The sequence below is a fragment of the Bufo gargarizans genome, chromosome 4 (genome assembly GCF_014858855.1).
Source record: "Bufo gargarizans isolate SCDJY-AF-19 chromosome 4, ASM1485885v1, whole genome shotgun sequence".
NCBI classification, from domain to species: domain Eukaryota; kingdom Metazoa; phylum Chordata; class Amphibia; order Anura; family Bufonidae; genus Bufo; species Bufo gargarizans.
The window spans coordinates 200,662,274-200,680,155 of NC_058083.1; the positions used below are offsets into that span (position 1 = coordinate 200,662,274).

The following is a 17,882-nucleotide window of genomic DNA, read 5'->3' on the forward strand; positions in this document are numbered from 1 at the left end:
AAATAAATCGGAACATTTTGCGAGGCCTGACACAACAGACGGCACCGCCGCCGCCTCGCTGGAGGAGGGTCCTTACATTCTGCGGAGTCCTGCGCCTGGAAAATGGGCCACGCATTTCGGGAAGCGTTAATTAGGCAACGTGTAACAGTCCAAAGCCTTAAAAATACGAGACGGGAAGCAAGGGACGTCAGGACGAGCCAACGCTGCAGCCGGAGAGCAGCACAAGCCTGGGGTGTACCGTTTCAATTCCTCGCTATTTCATGATCTCTGATTGCTGTCAGTGAACATCACTCAAAACCTGTACAGACCAATACTTCTCAGACCTGAAGGCTTGCTACAATGTGTCCAAACATCCTGGACTCAGACTGATACATTGTAACACCGGGGGTCAGCAGCCTCCAGCTATACTGAAACTACAACTCCCAGAATGCCCCATTCATTCTTTCTATGGGAGTTACAAGAGTAGCAAAGCAAGTGTGCATGCTGGGAGTTGTAGTAGCTGGACTGCTTATTATATACCCAAACACGATGATCGCCTGAGACGGAATCCATGACACAATCGCGGTCATGTGACTCATCCGCGCGGATGTTTTCTTTTACAGATCCAATACTACTATTGGAGTCTAGAAAATGCCGGCCAGGTCATGTTCGAGATGTCAGCTCTGAAGGAGTCGGCGACAATCTAGCTGGGCGCCATGAGGAGCGGCGCTGGCTCCGCCCCGGTCACAACGGTCAGATATGAACCCATAAAGGCCGCCATCTGCATATGGATCGCTCGGCTAAGCGCTATTAACTCCCCGTCATCACGGGGCGCGGCCGCTTTACACACAAATCGCTCCAATCCCAATAAAACAGCTCGTTAGCTACAAGATGCTTGCGGTCCTCGCGGCGCAGTTATTGCTTTAACCGTTTCACGGCCGCGCACCAGAGCTCAATATAACCCGTCACGTTCAGCTCTAATCACAGCGGTGGTAGGCTGACGGGCGTCTCCTATAGTGGGCGTCACACTGGGTCTGCTCCCTCTCTCCTACTGCTCTGTGTCAGTCTTCACCGTCTTCACCATTCTATTCTTAAACCAAAATACTGCAGGCCATTGAGGGTGCAGCTTTCATAGGGAGCTAATTAGGTGGCGGTTTGTTAGTTCGGTACCTGATGGTCTGGTAATCTGGCACAGGATGGAAATGATCCCATGACAGCTGCTCCGGATGTGGGGTCAATAGCATCTCATTGTGACAACACCGATGGGCGATGAGGGCACGCTCCCGCTGATGCCCGCCGTCTTCGGGAACATATGTTTGGGTTGTAACGGAGTGCCGCGCTACCATCCACCTCGTGGAATCCTATTTCCGCCACGCTCTGATTTACGCAGCAGTTTTCCCGCCGCCGCAGACGTGTTAAGGGCAGCGGCTAATTGGCAGGAAAGTTTTATGGTGGTCAATCGTATGAATAAATAAAAAAGCGCAGAGACGGAGTTCTGCATCTCAGACGAGATGGACGGGGGCAGCAACTTACAGACGGCTTCCTGCACATCCAGGAGGCATTCGCGAGCACAGGCCTCATTACTACAGGGGTTCACAAACTTCCGGATCAGGACCACTCCCTGGGACCATGCAGAAGACGCCCTAGTCTTGAGCTTCCGAGCCGTCTTACATTTAGACTTTTTAAAGCCCGAAACCTGCCACGCCCACAATTTTAGACCTGGCGACTGGGACGATCCTCCCGACCATCGCGGGTGACGTTGGGAGGCTGGTCCCCAGTCGCGGCCTGCTATTGGCTGCGCCACCCGTCGTTGGACCGTTCCCCTATTTCCCAGGCTCCTCCTGGTCCACAGCTGGGATGGGAGGAAGCTCCCATCTCTTAACCCATGGATTCCCATGGTCCGCGAACAGCATGGGGGTTGGGAGGAGGAAATAGTAGCGGCGCTGGAGTAACCAGACACGGTCAGTCTACGGCGTACGGGGCAGTGTGGTTCTGATGCCGGGAAGTCGGACCCCTGCCCTTCTGATGTTGCAGTATTTTTGCGCACACGTTACGTAAACCCTACACGTTATTTATCTACATAACTGTAATAACGAGAAGAATTCAATGAACAGGAGTAAATTCTAGGATTGCGGCCCGCTTGGCGGTGTGCATAGACGCTGCAGGCCAGGGGGCGGACTGCTGCAATAATCCTGCGACGGTCATCTCATCTTGTGCAGGTCTCTCCACCTCGGAGTGCGGAGGGATCATATCCCATATTCACCGTCTCCACCGCGTGCGCAGCATCAAGCCTACAACCAATTCAACACGCACCGCGATTAATTCACGGACCCGACGAACTTTGCGACTCTCATAAAGGAGAAGGTAATATTTGCCGTCAGGTGTCATTTGCATAATTACTCATCACTAGGAAAATGGCGCGGCGATAAAATGCAGTGAGGTGTAAAACGCCACCTCCGGGGCACAATACTCCCCGTAAAATAAGATTGGTCTATAACGTTCCCGCTCCATCAATAATACCGCCGCACGGGAATCAGAGCCAGACGCTCTGGCAGAATGATACCATCCGGAAAGTCCCCATAAAAGCCGCAGAGCGTGCTGGGAAGTGAAGGTTTACTGCAGGGCGGAGCTATAGGGCGCCAAAACGGCACAGCAGTCGGCATTCATTCTGACAGAACAGGACGCCACTTTAGGATGGCAATGAGAAGAGGGTCTGAGGCCAGCTGGACAGTTTTAGGGTACGTCCACACGGGTTTATCCACAGGATATGCAATAAATGTCCAGAGGGGACAATCCCTTTAAGTTCTGCACTGCAGGTCAAGTTGTTAGATGGCGGGTGTGGATCCGCGGTGTGTCTTGAACAGATTTGGCTTGGGGCTACTCCCAAGAGCATTATTTAAGTGGTCCTTTAACCCCTATACAGAGATCTGGACTCTGCTGCAGGGGAACCACCAGGCCACTACCTCCCGGAGTACACCAGGATCAGGCTAAACTGTAATGGGGACAGGCAGGGAGCTGACACAGGTCTGGCACAATCCGCAGATGGGTACACGGGCAAACAAACGTAAAGCAGCACCCCATAGCAGCAACTAGCAAGCCAGAACCTATTGCTCAGGCACTATCCTACAGGGGAAGGTGCCTTAAAGGAAATGCATCACCAGAAATTACTATACATCTGCTCAGCTCCTCCTGCTCTATAACATGCTGCTTGTAGCTTACATCACATTTTCATGGGGATAGGTCCCCTTTAGGAAAATATCTTTACGGCAGCCCCATGGGCCATAGACACAATGGTCAGGAGGGGACACTATTGACTTCTATGGGAGAGTCTTCTAGGCATGATCTGCGACCTGTGCAGAGGTCATTGTACAGGGAGGGAATAGATAAGCTCTGACAATCCCCTATTGTGAATGGTGGATCCTGCCTTACCCGTACACAGGGGTGATATCATTACAGGCAGGATTAGAATGACAGATAAGCAGGTAACTGCAGTAAAAGAGATCTGTACAGACCAAAAAGTGGCGCCTATGGCTGTTTTTAGTGGAATGTGCGAAAACTGCAGGATTTTATGGTCTTTGTTGAAACACAAATATTAAAATGGAAAATTAAAAACATCAAAAATTCTTTAAAAATAAAATCATGACAAACAATAGGTTATTTTCTGACAATACACTCCCTTTAACCCATTCCCTACTGTCTAATGCAGCAGTTGGGTATTTAAAGATGGCGCTCACGCATGAGTGCGGGGGGAGCCATAGATGTCAGGAGGCTGCTGTTTAAACAGTAATGTATGTGATCAATGATGACGTCGATCGCACACATTTTACCCTTCAGATGCTGCGGTAAAATCCAGCGAGGATAGTGGGAGCCGGATGTAGTGTGCGGCAGCCTCTGTGCTCCTGTGTGCTACATGGCTGCTGCACATTAGTTCCCATGGGGAGCCTGCCTGCCTCGCGAGACTTTGGAGATAACGAATGTCACCTCCACGGAGCCCATACATTTGAATGCTGTACAGAGACGGATCTCCGCACAGCATTCAAAGTTTTGACCGAAGGGACACTGGACCTACGATCGGAAGTTCGCTTCACTCAACACTAGTGTCTATGACATAAGCAATCTAATGACTGCTTGCTCAAGCTCCTTAGAGGAAATATTAAAAAGTGCAAAAAAATAAAATAATAATCACCCCTTTTGCCCAAGATTAAAATAAAAATACATAAACAATTAAAAAATTAAACATCATAAGCATCGCCCTGTGCAAAAACACCCATACTATCAAATATGTATCTCATACGGAAAACAGTAAAACAGAAAAAAGTCAAAATGGCCAATTTGCAGTTTTTTTTTACATAGTTACATACGGTTGAAAAAAAAAAGAAGTCCATCAAATTCAACCAAGGGATCGGTGGGGACGCGAATCCCAGAAGGAAGTGACTGAGACTCTACACGTTTCCATAAGCATTAATGTTGTTTACGTTTAAGAATTTGTCTAAATCCTTTATAAACCCGTCCCCTGTTCCTGCTGTGACCACGTCCTGAGGTGACTATTCCACAGATTCACAGTTCTTACAGTAAAGAAGCTTTGACGCTTCCGGAGACTGAACTTTTTCCTCTCCAGTCGGAGGCAGCGCCCCTTGTCTTTTGAGGGCATTTTACATGGAACGGTTTTTTACAGTATTTTTTGTACGGCTCATTTATATATTTGTACAGGTTAATCATGTCCCCCCTTAGACGTCTCTTCTCATGACTAAATAAATTAAATTCATGTAATCTTTCTTCATAACTCAGACCCTCCAGCCCCTTATCAGTTTAGTCGCTCTCCTCTGTACTCTCTCCAGCTCCAGGGCATCCTTTCTATGGTCTGGTGCCCAGAACTAACTGCATATTCCAGATGAGGCTGCACCAACGCTTTGTAAAGTGGTAATATCACATCCCTCCCCCGCGAGTCCATGCCTCGTATAATGCATGACAATATCCTGGTGGCCTTAGAAGCAGCTGATTGACATTGTGCTGTTATTCAATCTATGATCTACAAGGACCCCCAAATCCTTCTCTATAAGTGACTCTCCCAGTGTTACATCCCCTAGGATATATGAAGCACGGAGATTATTACTACCAAGATGCAGAACTTTACATTTGTCCACATTGAACCTCATTTACCAAGTTGATGCCCAATCACTCAGTGTCCCAATCAGCTTGTAGTGTATGGACATCTTCCATAGACCGTACAGTTCTACACAGCTCAGTGTCATCTGCAGAAATAGAAATGGTGCTATTAATCCGGTCCTCGATATCATTAATAATAGAGGGCCCAGCACTGACCCTTGGGGTCACCACTTATAACCCGGGACCGTTCTGAATAGGAATCACTGACCACAACTGTCTGGACACGATCCTTCAGCCAGTTCTCAATCCAATTACAGACTATACTTTCCAAGCCAATAGACCTTACTTTACCTATAAACATCTATGAGGGACTGCTCCCAGTCTATGCCCTGAAATGCTCCCCTCAACCCAGGGAAATTAGCCTTTTTAAAATTCTGTGTCTTTGCTTCTTATAGTTCAGGGGGAATATAATTATATTGTGGTCACTATTACCTAGTATTTCTCGAACAGTAACATTTCCAACAAGCTCTGCATCATTAGAAATGACCAGATCCAGCAGAGCATCGCACCTAGTGGGGGCTTCTACAGACTGGCCCATAAAGTGGTCCTGCAGCAAGATTAGGAATCTTCTCCCCTTTGCGGTTGAGGCAGAACCATGACCCCAGTCAATGTCTGGGAGGTTAACATCTCCCATTATGACCACTGAACCCGCCAGTGCAGCCGCTCTGGTTATACAGATGCGTTTCTATCTCCTCTGTGATGTTAGGGGTCTATAGATTACACCAAGTATTATTTTTCAGTGTTTATATCCCTTTGAACTTCCACCCTTACGGTTTCCACATCCTGACCATCCTCATGCACAATTGTCTCTTTCACACTTGTCCTCAGACCACTCCTCACATATAGACACACATCGCCACCTTTACTATTGACCCGGTCTTTCCTAAATTGTGTACAACCCTCAATATTAACAGCCCAGTCATGTGAAGAGTCCACCATCCATCAGCCACACCAACTACATCTATGTGGTCTTCTAGTACCAGAACCTCCAGCTCCCCCAATACTCTACCTAGACTTCTGGCCTTTGTGAAAATACATTTTAAATTACTATTACCTGTAAAGTAAATATCTGGGATTTTTGGTTACTTTGGTTGATGTTTGTATGTAACAGGTTCTTGTCACCAGCAGTTCTAGATTTCATCTGTATATAGTTTTGCCCAGTCTTCTCCCTACTTTCCTCACCTAAACCGCACTGAACATTTTCAGCGCATGTGCAGTAGAAGTTGCAGTCGCCATCTTCGAAAGTCTATGGGTGACGTTGATACCCTGGGGTGCTGGACGACAACTCCACACGAGTCTGGAGGAATTTACATACAAAGAAGACAATTCCTTTAAATACACAGGGAGTCGATATATGCAGTGACGTCCACCGCGGATTTCACCCTTTCCGATGCACAAAGTGAACACGTAGCAAATCTGAGGGAAAGTCTGCAGCAAATCTGCACAGGACTCATCGCAGATCTGCAGCAGATTTTTCTATTGCACTTTATGTCCTTTGTGAACACACTCTTAACATTATCCACAAAAAAGAGCCGTAAAATACACTAAAACCATTGTGCAGTGCATCGATACCTGCCTGGAGGAGCTGGAAGGAAGCGAGTAAAACAGACCATGTGAGTCGTGCCACATTTACGATTCGATATGTTCCATTTCAACAAATTGAGTGCAATTTGCACCAATATTACTGCAGCCCAAAGACACAGCGGATAATACTCCGTATGCACGCAAACCAATACCAAGGGGGAGGGGCAAAATCCATCCACCCCCAATACTAGGTAGGAGGGGCATAATCTATCCAAACCCAATACCAAGAGGGAGGGGTGCAACCCATCCAAACCCAATACCAAGAGGGAGGGGTGCAACCCATCCAAACCCAATACCAAGAGGGAGGGGTGCAACCCATCCAAACCCAATACCAAGAGGGAGGGGGGTAATCCATCCAAACCCAATACCAAGGGGGAGGGGTGTAACCCATCCAAACCCAATACCAAGGGGGAGGGGTGTAACCCATCTAAACCCAATACCAAGAGGGAGGGGTGTTACCCATCTAAACCCAATACCAAGAGGGAGGGGTGTTACCCATCTAAACCCAATACCAAGAGGGAGGGGTGTTACCCATCTAAACCCAATACCAAGAGGGAGGGGTGCAACCCATCCAAACCCAATACCAAGAGGGAGGGGGGTAATCCATCCAAACCCAATACCAAGGGGGAGGGGTGTAACCCATCCGAACCCAATACCAAGGGGGAGGGGTGTAACCCATCTAAACCCAATACCAAGAGGGAGGGGTGTTACCCATCTAAACCCAATACCAAGAGGGAGGGGTGTTACCCATCTAAACCCAATACCAAGAGGGAGGGGTGCAACCCATCCAAACCCAATACCAAGAGGGAGGGGTGTAACCCATCCAAACCCAATACCAAGAGGGAGGGGTGTTACCCATCTAAACCCAATACCAAGAGGGAGGGGTGTTACCCATCTAAACCCAATACTAAGAGGGAGGGGTGCAACCCATCCAAACCCAATACCAAGAGGGAGGGGTGTAACCCATCTAAACCCAATACCAAGAGGGAGGGGTGTTACCCATCTAAACCCAATACCAAGAGGGAGGGGTGTTACCCATCTAAACCCAATACTAAGAGGGAGGGGTGTAACCCATCCAAACCCAATACCAAGGGGGAGGGGTGTAACCCATCCGAACCCAATACCATAGGGGAGGGGTGTAACCCATCCGAACCCAATACCAAGGTGTGGAAATATAACACATGGGTATAATCCATCCAAACTCAATACCAAACAGCTGGCAGCGCGCAGTGCAGCTCCGGCGGTGTGTACACAGCCCTATGCACGGTATTGCAGCACTGGATTCATATCATTTGCTCTCCCCATAGATCAGAATGCAGACAAATTAAAAGTAGAGTCCTGGCTGCATAATGGGGAGGGCAGAGGCCCCGGCGGCCTCCCCGCACTTACGTGAATAATAAAGCCGCCATTTAGAGTGGATGTAATTTACCGGCCGCGATGATTACAGCAGGTATCTTGCAGGATATCGCCATCTGCATTTCACATTTACTCGGAAAAATAATTGGAGCTTAAAGTCATCGCCGCTGTGCACTTGAAAGAGTCTGGAGGTCTGTTCATTTCAGGAGGCTTCAATCCCTCAAGTTTGGAAAATTGCTTCTCGTGCCGCTGGGTTTTATTCTAATTGTCTGCGCTTGTTTGCAGTGGATTTAAAACTTCCTGCGTTACGCCGCCCGCGAGAGACTTAAAATACACGAAACGCGAGCTCTCCGATTTCCTGATAAGTGGTTGACCTGTAAGATATTCACGATGCAACCCTCAAATCGAGGCGGCCGCTGTGACAACTGAAGGAAGAAAGACGGGAGTTGTCAAATGCGCCACTTACATCTAATTGCACTGCTATAGAGAACAATAAAACTGCTACATGTCTGGGCATCGGAGGGCAACAAAACAGCTACATGTGTGTGTATTAGGAAGAGGCAACACAATCGCTTCATGTCTGTGTAAGGAAAGACAATAAAACTGCTACATGTGGGTGCAGTCACTGTGTGCATACAGTACATTACTTATCCTGTGTTACATCCTGTATTATACTCAGAGCTGCACTCACTATTCTGCTGGTGTAGTCACTGTGTATATACATTACTTATCCTGTACTGATCCTGAGTTACATCCTGTATTATACTCAGAGCTGCACTCACTATTCTGCTGGTGTAGTCACTGTGTATATACATTACTTATCCTGTACTGATCCTGAGTTACATCCTGTATTATACTCCAGAGCTGCACTCACTATTCTGCTGGTGGAGTCACTGTGTACATACATTACTTATCCTGTGCTGATCCTGAGTTACATCCTGTATTATACTCCAGAGCTGCACTCACTATTCTGCTGGTGCAGTCACTGTGTACATACATTACTTATCCTGTACTGATCCTGAGTTACATCCTGCATTATACTCCAGAGCTGTACTCACTATTCTGCTGGTGCAGTCACTGTGTACATACATTACTTATCCTGTACTGATCCCGAGTTACATCCTGTATTATACTCCAGAGCTGCACTCACTATTCTGCTGGTGCAGTCACTGTGTACATACATTACTTATCCTGTACTGATCCTGAGTTACATCCTGTATTATACTCCAGAGCTGCACTCAGTATTCTGCTGGTGCAGTCACTGTGTACATACATTACTTATCCTGTACTGATCCTGAGTTACATCTTGTATTATACTCCAGAGCTGCACTCACTATTCTGCTGGTGGAGTCACTGTGTACATACATTACTTATCCTGTGCTGATCCTGAGTTACATCCTGTATTATACTCCAGAGCTGCACTCACTATTCTGCTGGTGCAGTCACTGTGTACATACATTACTTATCCTATACTGATCCTGAGTTACATCCTGCATTATACTCCAGAGCTGCACTCACTATTCTGCTGGTGCAGTCACTCTGTACATACATTACTTATCCTGTACTGATCCTGAGTTACATTCTGTATTATACCCCAGAGCTGCACTCACTATTCTGCTGGTGCAGTCACTGTGTACATACAGTACTTATCCTGTCCTGATCCTGAGTTACATCCTGCATTATACTCCAGAGCTGCACTCACTATTCTGCTGGTGCAGTCACTGTGTACATACATTACTTATCCTGTACTGATCCTGAGTTACATTCTGTATTATACTCCAGAGCTGCACTCACTATTCTGCTGGTGCAGTCACTGTGTACATACATTACTTATCCTTTACTGATCCTGAGTTACATCCTGTATTATACTCCAGAGCTGCACTCACTATTCTGCTGGTGCAGTCACTGTGTACATACATTACTTATCCTGTACTGATCCTGAGTTACATCCTGTATTATACTCCAGAGCTGCACTCACTATTCTGCTGGTACAGCCACTGTGCACATACATTACTTATCCTGTACTGATCCTGAGTTACATCCTGTATTATACTCCAGAGCTGCACTCACTATTCTGCTGGTGCAGTCACTGTGTACATACATTACTTATCCTGTACTGATCCTGAGTTACATCCTGTATTATACTCCAGAGCTGCGCTCACTATTCTGCTGGTGAAGTCACTGTGTACATACATTACTTATCCTGTACTGATCCTGAGTTACATCCTGTATTATACTGCAGAGCTGCACTCACTATTCTGCTGGTGCAGTCACTGTGTACATACATTACTTATCCTATACTGATCCTGAGTTACATCCTGCATTATACTCCAGAGCTGCACTCACTATTCTGCTGGTGCAGTCACTGTGCACATACATTACTTATCCTGTACTGATCCTGAGTTACATCCTGTATTATACTCCAGAGCTGCACTCACTATTCTGCTGGTACAGTCACTCAATGTGTACATTACATTACTTATCCTGTACTGATCCTGAGTTACATCCTGTATTATACTCCAGAGCTGCACTCACTATTCTGCTGGTGCAGTCACTGTGTACATACATTACTTATCCTGTGTTACATCCTGTATTATATTCCAGAGCTGCACTCACTATTCTGCTGGTACAGTCACTCAATGTGTACATTACATTACTTATCCTGTACTGATCCTGAGTTACATCCTGTATTATACTCCAGAGCTGCACTCACTATTCTGCTGGTGCAGGAAATTCCCTTTACATATTGTACATATTAATTACAGAAACTCGCCCCAAACATTCACTGACCAGAGATATACACACCGTACACTATGAGGTCTGATAACGGACTCTGGGCGGCTCATATATACCCCGTGTACCGCACGTGTGGGCAGGCAGCTGGTGATTCAGCACCGCCATACCGTACATCAGACCTCAATTTGCAATAACCTGGGGGTTTGCAGCATTTATTGCATTGGGGCAGTGGGGTTCAGGAGTGCGCCCCAATACTGCAGTGAAGAGGCAATGAAAGGTGCCTGGGCCCATCTGGGGGCATCAGATGGCATCAGTATACGTAATGGGCAATTGATCAACATCTCACAATATCATAAAGCGGCAGCAGGAGTCACCACGTACCCAAGATCTGCAGCAATGGGCATTATATAGCATTATGCTGCGTGGACACGGTGGGCACTGGGGTACCTGGCATGGCAGAGCCTCATTGCCAAGGCCTTATAGATCACACATAAAAATATGAACATAAGAACATCTTCACCGCAGTCAGAGAGGATTATGGGAAATAAAACATGCACACACAGTGACGAGTCAGGGGGGCGGGAGTGGGCACTGACCCCCAGCCATTACAGCTGTGGGGGGAGGTGCTGGGGTTATCAGATGCCCTCTATCATACAGGTGACATGTGGGGCCCCTGACATGTTGGCACTGGGAATGAGCAGGACTAATATTGGGGGGGGGGGGGGGGGGGGGGGGGGCACTGTGGTGAAAGGGCTAAGTGTATTCATAGGGAATATTCATAGGTTGAAAAGACCTTTGTGTAAAGTGGATACAATAATAACAACCTCATGTTGACACATTTTATCCACACTGATACATTGTAACAAACTATTAGAACAGGAGGGACAATCATATATCTGCTTTTTGTATTCACTCTATTAGTACATCAGATGCCCACACCTGGATACACCTGTGCGGGCTATACAGGGTCAGGGTGGCACAGTGCGATGCTATACAGGGTCAGGGTGGCACAGTGCGATGCTATACAAGGTCAGGGTGGCACAGGGCGATGCTATACAGGGTCAGGGTGGCACAGGGTGATGCTATACAGGGTCAGGGAGGCACAGGGCGATGCTATACAGGGTCAGGGAGGCACAGGGCGATGCTATACAGGGTCAGGGTGGCACAGTGCGATGTATACAGGGTCAGGGTGGCACAGTGCGATGCTATACAAGGTCAGGGTGGCACAGTGCAATGGTATACAGGGTCAGGGTGGCACAGTGCGATGGTATACAGGGTCAGGGTGGCACAGAGAGGTGCTATACAGGGTCAGGGTGGCACAGGGCGATGCTATACAGGGTCAGGGTGGCACAGGGCGATGCTATACAGGGTCAGGGAGGCACAGGGCGATGCTATACAGGGTCAGGGAGGCACAGGGCGATGCTATACAGGGTCAGGGAGGCACAGGGCGATGCTATACAGGGTCAGGGTGGCACAGGGCGATGCTATACAGGGTCAGGGTGGCACAGTGCGATGGTATACAGGGTCAGGGTGGCACAGTGCGATGCTATACAAGGTCAGGGTGGCACAGGGCGATGCTATACAGGGTCAGGGTGGCACAGGGCGATGCTATACAGGGTCAGGGAGGCACAGGGCGATGCTATACAGGGTCAGGGTGGCACAGTGCGATGCTATACAGGGTCAGGGTGGCACAGTGCGATGGTATACAGGGTCAGGGTGGCACAGTGCGATGCTATACAAGGTCAGGGTGGCACAGGGCGATGCTATACAGGGTCAGGGTGGCACAGTGCGATGGTATACAGGGTCAGGGTGGCACAGTGCGATGGTATACAGGGTCAGGGTGGCACAGAGTGGTGCTATACAGGGTCAGGGTGGCACAGTGCGGTGCTATACAGGGTCAGGGTGGCACAGTGCGGTGCTATACAGGGTCAGGGTGGCACAGTGCGGTGCTATACAGGGTCAGGGTGGCACAGTGCGGTGCTATACAGGGTCAGGGTGGCACAGTGCGGTGCTATACAGGGTCAGGGTGGCACAGTGCGGTGCTATACAGGGTCAGGGTGGCACAGTGTGGTGCTATACAGGGTCAGTGTGGTGCTATACAGGGTCAGGGTGGCACAGTGTGGTGCTATACAGGGTCAGGGTGGCACAGTGAGGTGCTATACAGGGTCAGGGTGGCACAGTGTGGTGCTATACAGGGTCAGGGTGGCACAGTGTGGTGCTATACAGGGTCAGGGTGGCACAGTGTGGTGCTATACAGGGTCAGGGTGGCACAGTGTGGTGCTATACAGGGTCAGGGTGGCACAGTGCGGTGCTATACAGGGTCAGGGTGGCACAGTGTGGTGCTATACAGGGTCAGGGTGGCACCGTGTGGTGCTATACAGGGTCAGGGTGGCACAGTGTGGTGCTATACAGGGTCAGGGTGGCACAGTGTGGTGCTATACAGGGTCAGGGTGGCACAGTGTGGTGCTATACAGGGTCAGGGTGGCACAGTGTGGTGCTATACAGGGTCAGGGTGGCACAGTGTGGTGCTATACAGGGTCAGGGTGGCACAGTGTGGTGCTATACAGGGTCAGGGTGGCACAGTGTGGTGCTATACAGGGTCAGGGTGGCACAGTGTGGTGCTATACAGGGTCAGGGTGGTGGTATACAGGGTCAGGGTGGCACAGTGTGGTGCTATACAGGGTCAGGGTGGTGCTATACAGGGTCAGGGTGGCACAGTGTGCTGCTATACAGGGCCAGGGTGGCACAGTGTGGTGCTATACAGGGTCAGGGTGGCACAGTGTGGTGCTATACAGGGTCAGGGTGGCACAGTGTGGTGCTATACAGGGTCAGGGTGGCACAGCGTGGTGCTATACAGGGTCAGGGTGGTGGTATACAGGGTCAGGGTGGCACAGTGCGGTGGTATACAGGGTCAGGGTGGCACAGTGTGGTGCTATACAGGGTCAGGGTGGCACAGTGTGGTGCTATACAGGGTCAGGGTGGCACAGTGTGGTGCTATACAGGGTCAGTGTGGTGCTATACAGGGTCAGGGTGGCACAGTGTGGTGGTATACGGGGTCAGGGTGGCACCCCTCGGTGCCCTGCAGGTTTGGGGGGCTCTGGGGGTCAGGCTGCGCCCCCCTGCTCTCAGCACACTCTCAGGGCACTCTGCCCGGGTCTCTTACCCCCAGAATCCGCAGGGGCAGCGCGGGGGGAGGCTTGGCGGTTTGCTGCGCTCGCTGCCGGTGTCTCCCATGTCTGACAGGGCCTGGGCCGCTCTCTACACACCAAGGCCGGGGCCTCCGCGCCGCTCACACTCCCTGCTGCCCCTGAGCTGTCCGAGACCCTCACAGGATAGCGGCCGGGGACAGGCCCGACGGAACACGGCGACTCCGGGCGAGCAGTCCGAGGCTCCAAACCGTGATTCCAGGCCGGTCAGCTGGAGGCGGGGCGTACCAAGAGCGAAACGGGGGAGCAGCCGCCCTAGGGCGCTGAGAAGGTCAGCAATGTCGGCGACTAATGGCGGATGTCGCAGTCCTTACGATATACACGATGATAACCGCGGTACATCTGTGTAATAACGGCCACTTCACACCGGCAGCGGCTCTAACACATGCACTACCAGTCCGGACACCCCTATTCAGTTAGTGGTGCAGTCCTCTCTGGAGTCTTGGTTCAGGCGAAGAGGCACAGACCTGAAATCAGCTGGAAAAGGACGAAACCATTCAGCTGCTGGGGGGGAGGAAGAATTTACTACAGGTACTCTGCACAGACAGGTGTCAATGTTCTGAACGATCCGGACAAAAACGCGAGAAAATAATGGAAAACATTAGAGATATGATATAAATAAGCCCCTGCCACATAATATAGCTATAATACACTCTGGCTGTCAAGAGGGAACCCCCCGACAACCAGTGGTACAGGCGGGAGAGGGTGCTGTTTGGTTTAAGTTGGACCAGAGCCAAAATAGAAGAGGAAATACACAGAACACAACATGATACAATGTATCCAGCACTGTACACCCCTATATTACTGATACAATGTATCCAGCACTGTACACCCCTCATACTACTGATACAATGTATCCAGCACGGTACACCCCCTATATTACTGATACAGTGTATCCAGCACTGTACACCCCTCATACTACTGATACAATGTATCCAGCACTGTACACCCCCTATACTACTGATACAATGTATCCAGCACTGTACACACCCTATACTACTGATACAATGTATCCAGCACTGTACACCCCCTATACTACTGATACAATGTATCCAGCACTGTACACCCCTCATACTACTGATACAATGTATCCAGCACTGTACACCCCCTATACTACTGATACAATGTATCCAGCACTGTACACACCCCTATACTACTGATACAATGTATCCAGCACCGTACACCCCCCTATACTACTGATACAATGTATCCAGCACTGTACACCCCCCATACTACTGATACAATGTATCCAGCACTGTACCCCCCCCCTATACTACTGATACAATGTATCCAGCACTGTACACCCCCCATACTACTGATACAATGTATCCAGCACTGTACACCCCCATATACTACTGATACAATGTATCCAGCACTGTACCCCCCCCTATACTACTGATACAATGTATCCAGCACTGTACACCCCCCATACTACTGATACAATGTATCCAGCACTGTACACCCCCATACTACTGATACAATGTATCCAGCACTGTACACCCCCTATACTACTGATACAATGTATCCAGCACTGTACACCCCCTATACTACTGATACAATGTATCCAGCACTGTACACCCCCTATACTACTGATACAATGTATACATCACTATCTATATACCCCTCTACGCTACTGACACAATGTGTCCAACACTATATATTCCCCATATACTACTGATACAATGTATCCAGCACTGATCAACCACCATATCCTACTGATACAATGTATACATCACTATCTATATACCCCATATACTACTGATACAATGTATACATTGCTATATTCTCACATAGTTACATAGTTAATACGGTTGAAAAAAGACATAAGTCCATCAAGTTCCACCAAGAGATCGGTGGGGACACGAATCCCAGAAGGAAGTGAGACTCAGATTTCTACATGTTTCCATAAGAATAAATGTCATTTACTTTTAAGAATTCATCTAAACCCTTTATAAACCCGTCCCCTGTTCCTGCTGTGACCACGTCCTGAGGTGACTATTCCACAGATTCCCAGTTCTTACAGTAAAGAAGCTTTGACGCTTCCGGAGACTGAACTTTTTCTTCCCCAGTCGGAGGCAGTGCCCCCTTGTCTTTTGAGGGCATTTTACATGGAACAGTTTTTCACCATATTTTTTGTATGGCCCATTTATATATTAGTACAGGTTAATCATGTTCCTCCTTAGACGTCTCTTCTCATGACTAAATAATCTTTCTAAATAACTCAGACCCTCCAGGCCCCTTATCAGTTTAGTCGCTCTCCTCTGTACTCTCTCCAGCTCCAGGGCATCCTTTCTATGGTCTGGTGCCCAGTACTAACTGCATATTCCAGATGAGGCCGCACCAACGCTTTGTAAAGTGGTAATATTACATCCCTGCCCCGCGAGTCCATGCCTCGTTTAATGCATGACAATATCTTGGCCTTAGAAGCAGCTGATTGACATTGTGCTGTTATTTAATCTATGATCCACAAAGACACCCAAATCCTTCTCTACAAGTGACTCTCCCAGTGTTACATCCACTAGGACAGTGACGGTGAACCGTTTAGAGGCCGAGTGCCCAAACTGCAACCCAAAACCCACTTATTTATCGCAAAGTGCCAACACAGCAATTTACCCTAAATACTACAGTCCAATATAGTCTATCTTCCATGTACTTTATCATTTAGCTATACTAGCCTGCCTACATTCAGTGCGCTGTCTGTGCTGTTCATAGTGCGCCCTGCGCTGATGAATGGCAGGAAAAGTCTAAGGCATATTGGTATGCCATAGACTTTTTCCAGGGTGCGGGTGCCCACAGAGAGGGCTCTGAGTGCCGCCTCTGGCACCCGTGCCATAGGTTCGCCACCACTGCCCTAGTACATATGAAGCACGGAGATTATTACTACCAAAATGCAGAACTTTACATTTGTCCACATTGAACCTCATTTGCCAAGTTGATGCCCAATCACTCAGAGTGTCCCAGTCAGCTTTTAGTTTATGGACATCTTCCATAGACCGTACAGTTCTACACAGCTCAGTGTCATCTGCAGAAATAGAAATGGTGCTATTAATCCGGCCCTCAATATAATGATAAATAAATAAAATAATAGAGGATCCAGCACTGAACTTTGGGGTCACCACTTATAACCCGAGACCGTTCTGAATAGGAATCACTGACCCCAACTCTCTGGACACGATCCTTCAGCCAGTTCTCAATCTAATTACAGAATATACTTTCCAAGCCTATAGACCTTACTTTACCTATTAAGCATCTATGAGGGACAGGATCAAATGCCTCAGCAAGATCCAGAAACACTACATCCACAGCCGCCCCTCTGCCCAGGCTTCTACTCACCTCACTACATCCACAGCCACCCCTCTGTCCAGGCTACTACTCACTGCACTGCATCCACAGCCGCCCCTCTGTCCAGGCTTCTACTCACCTCACTACATCCACAGCTGCCCCTCTGTCCAGGCTACTACTCACCTCACTACATCCACAGCCGCCCCTCTGTCCAGGCTACTACTCACCTCACTACATCCACAGCCGTCCCTCTGTCCAGGCTTCTACTCACCTCACTACATCCACAGCCGCCCCTCTGTCCAGGCTTCTACTCACCTCACTACATCCACAGCCACCCCTCTGTCCAGGCTTCTACTCACCTCACTACATCCACAGCCGCCCCTCTGTCCAGGTTACTACTCACCTCATTACATCCACAGCCGCCCCTCTGTCCAGGCTTCTACTCACCTCACTACATCCACAGCCGCCCCTCTGTCCAGGCTACTACTCACTGCACTGCATCCACAGCCGCCCCTCTGTCCAGGCTTCTACTCACCTCACTACATCCACAGCCGCCCCTCTGTCCAGGCTACT

At 48.9% G+C, this 17,882-nt stretch overlaps 1 protein-coding gene across 1 annotated transcript in view; it reads right to left on the reverse strand.

Annotated features, from left to right (window-relative positions):
* Positions 1 to 14,316, reverse strand: part of ZFAND3 (zinc finger AN1-type containing 3) — a 119,764-nt gene extending 105,448 nt beyond the window's left edge. Inside the window, exon 1 of the mRNA XM_044292211.1 lies at positions 13,985 to 14,316. Coding sequence (XP_044148146.1) covers positions 13,985 to 14,055 — 71 coding nt within the window. The 5' untranslated portion in view covers positions 14,056 to 14,316. The remainder of the gene's footprint in view (positions 1 to 13,984) is intronic.
* Positions 14,317 to 17,882: the final 3,566 nt, after the last annotated feature.